This window comes from Asparagus officinalis, chromosome 10, assembly GCF_001876935.1.
Source record: "Asparagus officinalis chromosome 10, Aspof.V1, whole genome shotgun sequence".
Classification (NCBI taxonomy): Eukaryota; Viridiplantae; Streptophyta; class Magnoliopsida; order Asparagales; family Asparagaceae; genus Asparagus; species Asparagus officinalis.
The window spans coordinates 3,115,901-3,121,353 of record NC_033803.1 but is presented as its reverse complement, the minus strand read 5'-3'; the positions used below and the strand labels follow the sequence as shown (position 1 = coordinate 3,121,353).

General features: G+C 36.6%; 1 protein-coding gene across 3 annotated transcripts in view; it reads right to left on the bottom strand.

Moving 5' to 3' along the window:
- Nucleotides 1-4,806, bottom strand: part of LOC109826331 (protein GRIP) — an 18,665-nt gene extending 13,859 nt beyond the window's left edge. For 2 of the 3 annotated variants that reach the window (XR_002243277.1, XM_020393357.1), the window contains exons 1-4: nucleotides 4,647-4,806; nucleotides 4,141-4,529; nucleotides 1,529-1,644; nucleotides 856-1,025 (exon numbers count right to left, since the gene is read on the bottom strand). Coding sequence is in view for 2 of the 3 variants with exons in the window: in XM_020393357.1 (XP_020248946.1) it covers nucleotides 856-1,025; nucleotides 1,529-1,644; nucleotides 4,141-4,492 (638 nt within the window). In the remaining variant the exon portion in view is untranslated. Of the gene's footprint in view, nucleotides 1-855; nucleotides 1,026-1,528; nucleotides 1,645-4,140; nucleotides 4,554-4,646 lie in introns of all 3 variants that reach the window. The other variant, XM_020393358.1, reaches the window with a different exon arrangement.

Sequence of the window (5,453 nt, the reverse complement as noted above, 5' to 3'; positions counted from 1 at the left end):
AAAAAACTCCCCCCCCCCCCCCCCCCCCGAAAAAAAGAAAAATGGAAAAAGAAAGAAGGATTTGATTGTGGGAATGAAGTGTAACATTATTATGATTTAAGCTCGAAAATCCCATAATATATTTCCATAGTTAAAAGACACTGACAAAACACACAATTCAATGATATGTGATAATACTGACGACCAGTATCAAATGGCATTTCTCATGTCCAGTGGTATAATTGTTAATAAAATTTTCAGACACTGTTCATATACTCTAGGTTTGACAAACTTTCCGCATCAGTCCCAGTATATGGTTTTTAACATCAAGTACAAGTGATTTACAGTGTGCACCAAATTCTAAGAAATAATAATTGTTTATGGGGAAAGAGCTCTAGGAATGATATGACAATAGTTAATTTAACAGAGGAGATGATCCGAAATAGAACTGAGTAGAAGAACAGGATTCATGTAGCCGATCCCAAAAAGACTGGGATAAAAGCTTTGTTGTCATTGTTCTAAGAAAGTTGCTTGCACTTGATAGCACTGCATCAGCTCCATGGTCAGGGTTAAGTATCTTGCCCAACACAAATATGAATTTATGCACCAATGAGATTTAGTAGGCAAACTAAACAACAGCGCCACAAAACAACCACCCTTGTGCTATATGTTGATGAATTAAAATTTTCTCCCTAGTTCTAGATTATTGTTAACTCTTTTCTTTCCCCCTTCTAGATGCATGTCAATGGATTCTTCAATTATAACCTATCTGAGACTATCTTGGCAGCATAAAATCTTGTGCATACCAACTTTCAAAACTCATAATTGCTTAAGATCAGTACGAACAGGGAGAAGTGCAATAAGTGTTGTAATTACTTGTTGTTTGCTGTCCGTAACTGCTGCCTTTCAGCATCCATTGATCGCAATGCTTCATTAGCCTGTTGCTTAGTCCGTTCCAGTTCCTGTTGTGTTGCTAATTGCTGAGCTGAAGTTTGTTCAGCCTTCATATTTACATCATTCATGCGAGCTTCCAGGTCATCTTTTTCCTGAAAATGATTCAAGGTATTTGATTGTTCAAAGACAGTGTAGTCTGCAAAAATGAATTTCTATCAAAATGGTCATGAAGTGCATACTGTGCGAGATGTGATTCAGGACATAAAAATCACTTAACAGACTTAAGCATGTAGTGGATGTTGCCAAATTGCAGAACCCTATATGAATCCAAACGTAAGCTGCCATATAATTCATTTGGCATGCCACCTTACAGGTTAGGATGGCAACAAAGTTGAATGCAGAAGTGATTAGTGGACAGGCACTTAAGGGCCTATAGCCACCTAGGCCCTGGCCTGGCTACCTGCTTTTGCCTAATGCTTATTACAGGATGTTCCCACTGAAAGCTAGGCACTTTTTATAGGCTTCTAGGTCTGGCACCGTTCAACAAGCATATATGCATAGAACCAACAAGCATTCAGATGGGTGCAAAAGGAAAGATTGCCATACATTCAGTAGCTTAAAGAAAAGGACAATCCAAAAAGTAACAGTACTTCACCTTTTGTATTTCTTGAATACGTTGTTTTGCACGTTTATGAAGTCTTCCGAATTTACTATCCAGCTCAACATATTTATCATCACGCTCCTTTATCTCTTGTTCCATTTTTTGTTGAGCTATATCGTAACAAATACACAATAGTTTAAGAATCCAAAGTAAACATAAAATGATGAAGTATGACAAAAATGTTCATAATAGAAAAAAATCTATTAATGACATATGGATGATAAAAAACCAAAGATAGTTATTTTTTACGAAGAAGTAAAGTAAATTAGTTATGAAACCCCTACAAAAGAAAGAGGTGTTAAGCCCGCGACCTATAAACGAATTAGTATGGCAAAGACAGTGAATTTTCCTACAATGCACCGAACATCTGAAATGCTTATGAAGTTCCTTATGAATTATAATCCTATAAAGTATGTATAAATTTACGTGTGCTCTTGACTAATCGTGGTAATTGGCAGCATCCCATTATAATCTTGAAAGCAATAGCACTAGGAGAAGGTATGTAAAATGGACATCCATGTAAAATGCCAGTTGAGTAATCCTGAATCCCGATCAATATAATTTATCAGCACACCCATTATTAGATCTGGATAGAAGTTATTGGCAATATTTTGGCACAAAAAAGGCCCCTAAATAAACTTTTCACAAATTAAGTTGGTACAGGAACTGTAATAGAGGATTCAAATTCAACCACGGTTTTATATCTAATTGGCAAAATTAGAACTCGAGGAATGTACAAATGTTCTTTTGAATGTCACCAGTACTGAAGGTATGTAATTCATTACCTACCATCAACATAGGTGAATGAATAGAAAGAATTTGTGTTAAGTAGAGGATAAAAATGGATGAAAAAGGATTATGTATCTAATATATATAACTGCACAACAAGAGAAATTAAAAGGCTTCACGTTAATTGCATAAGCCTGCACTAATTAGCAAAAATAGAGAGGTCTACCTGGTTTGCTGAAAGGCCTTCCCTATTACAGAATACAGAACAAGGTTCTTCTTAAGTTGCCTCATCTAAGATTCTGAACACAATTAGCAGCAATGAGGGCTGGTTTAAGGTTCACTACCAGTACCAGCTGCAAAAACCTAACAAGATCCTCTTGTGGAGTTCTCAATTTTGAGTCATGAGGATGGCAGCGCATGCAGCAACTACTGAAACTTGGTCTAGATTATTCATGTAAATGCACCTTGCTACAACATAATTCCTACAAATATGCAAGGGCCTTTTGACAGTCCATCGTCAGCTAAAATACTCAAGCAAGAAACTTCAATTTTCTAGGTGCTTAGCCATTTGCAACTTGTACCCAAAGTTGTCCACTCAAAAGCAGGATCACAAAATCTCCATCACCACACCACCTCCTGCAGCAAAACGACTTCCACTCAAACCAAACCCACCATACCACTCCACCCGGTAACTTCATGTTTTTCAAAGTGCACAAATGGAAAGCTCTCAGTATTATCAAACTTTTGACAGAATTGTACTATCATTTACTGAGATATAAACAAAGTAACTAAAAGATAATTATGTAGATAGCAGGTTCCTTTCAAAAAATAGTTGTTATCCTATATTACGTTCCGACATGATCTGAGAGAGGAAGCCAAATGAAAAGGAGAGATCATATCAACATTATGTTCAGATCTTCCTTACCAGAAGATTGTGATGCTTTCCATACCTCTCTTCCATCTTTTTGAAAGAAAGTAATCTTTCCTTTATGCCATCTATATGTTCGCTTATCCCTAGATGGATCCATCTCACTCTTAGCATTATACTACACATTATGTGTGAAGTGAACTAGACATATGAGCAAAGCTTATGTGAAGCAAGTTGAGATCAAAAAGTGGCTACCATATTGATGTTCTTTCTTCCAACATACTTTTTTTTCAGTTCAATAAAAAAAATAGCTAAAATTATTTCTCTGTATTCTTCTCTAACCCTCATTTGAATTTATCTTTTCCACTTAAATTATTTCACGGAATCATTTTTACACATCAAAGTATCAAATATGGGTCAAAATACTAATGCCAACAGGATACGTCAATATGTTTTATCTTGCATTTCAGATCATGTCATGTGTCAGTTAGAATGCAAGTTCCTACACAAAATTGTAACGCGTTACTATTACTTCTAGACTCCCGGAGAGTGTATGTAGGATAAACGGAGAGTGTATGCAGGACAACCGGAGAGTATATGAACCACAATAGGGTAGATTACCAGGCTACCCAGTGGCCACCAGTTCATATGGCAATCTCCTCTCTTGTCCACAAAATTATTGTTGTCAAGATTTTAGCACACCGACTAAAAGGCTGATGTCAACATGATATTGGGAGCCGGGCACATCAGTTTTAAATGATGTTCATTATAGCCCTCTTGATATGGAGCTGTATTAAAATTTTGCTTGAGACATCCTAGCAATGTGCAAGAAAGAACCTAAAGGACCCAAACAAAGTTTGATAAAATGATCTGAAAGATCCCTGAATCGTCACTTAACCAACGTGAAATTCAAACGAAGCATATCAACATATATGATCATAAAGGAGAGTGGTGGGAAAGTAACAAAATATAGATAAATAGAGTAAAACCGAAGGAAACAACATCTCACCTTCGGCAAGTTTAGCCGAGAGCTCCTGAACCTTAGCATCGGCATCAGAGTACGACGCCCTGAGATGCTCCAAAGCACTCTCCGCCGCCTTCTGCGTCTCCTTCTGCTCAACGACCTCCTTCTTCAATCTCTCAATCTCCTCATTTAATCTACTGACTTCATGCCCGCTTGCATTCTCTCCTCCAACAATCTCCACTGATCTCACTTCTTGATCTTTCACCCCCTCAATGTGAGCTTTTAGATAATCATTCTGAAAACTTAGCTCCATGACCTTCCGAGCCAGCTCATCCTGGCTATCGTTGGGACCTCCATTCTCCATTTCGAGATCATTAGGCGACGTCTCCTCGGCCATTATTCCGACTATATCGAACAACGAAATCGGCGCGATTCTAGAGGAGAAATCGAGCAAGGATCTGTTAACGAGGAATTAAATGGGAAACAAAATAGAAATTTGAATTAAAAAGAGAGAGAGAGAGAGAGAGGGAGAGAGATCTGAGACTTATTACCTAATTGAAGGAATGGAACTCGATCGAGCCCTAAAAGAGAGAGCGATTGAGTTTTGTCGGCGTCGGAATCCCTCCTCTCGGTTGGATCTCCGAGAGGTGGAGGTCGGAGACGCGATCTCCTCCGTCAATACGCTTAAATTTGGGGGAGGGAGGAAGGCTTTGGAGTGGGAAGTATTTAATGGGATTTTTGTTCCAGGGCCTCAGGCCCATTAGCTAAATAGCGTAATATGTACATTTAGTCCTATTTTTTTTTAATTATATCAAATATATATCATATCATATCATATCATACTCCTTTTAAGAGCACGAGTTCGGAAAAATCTTTCGGTAGACAAAAATACCCTTGGAATTTAAATATTATTCTATTAAGTAAGAGTAAATTGATAAATTGATGAATTCTTATTGGATATACATAGTATGAAGATAATGATACAGTTTAAATTGAAATGTAAATCTAAATAAAATTATTAAATGTTAAATTTATAAATATCTACAAAATGAAGGGCGTATATGTAAAAAATAAATAAATTAATGAGACAAATAATGTCTACCCTAAAGGTCGAACCCGGGAACAACGTAGACCTACAAATGTACATAATGTGGATAGAATATTTACAAAATCCACCAAACAAATTAAAGAGACAAAAGTCATTCTCAAAATTATAAAAAAAATTAAGGAAAATAAAAAATCATACTCCCTTTAAAAGCACGAGTCCAGGAAAAGTTTTCCATAGTCAAAATTACACTGTACTATTTTAAATATTTAATTTAAATTATAATCTATACTAATCATACTTATATCCTATC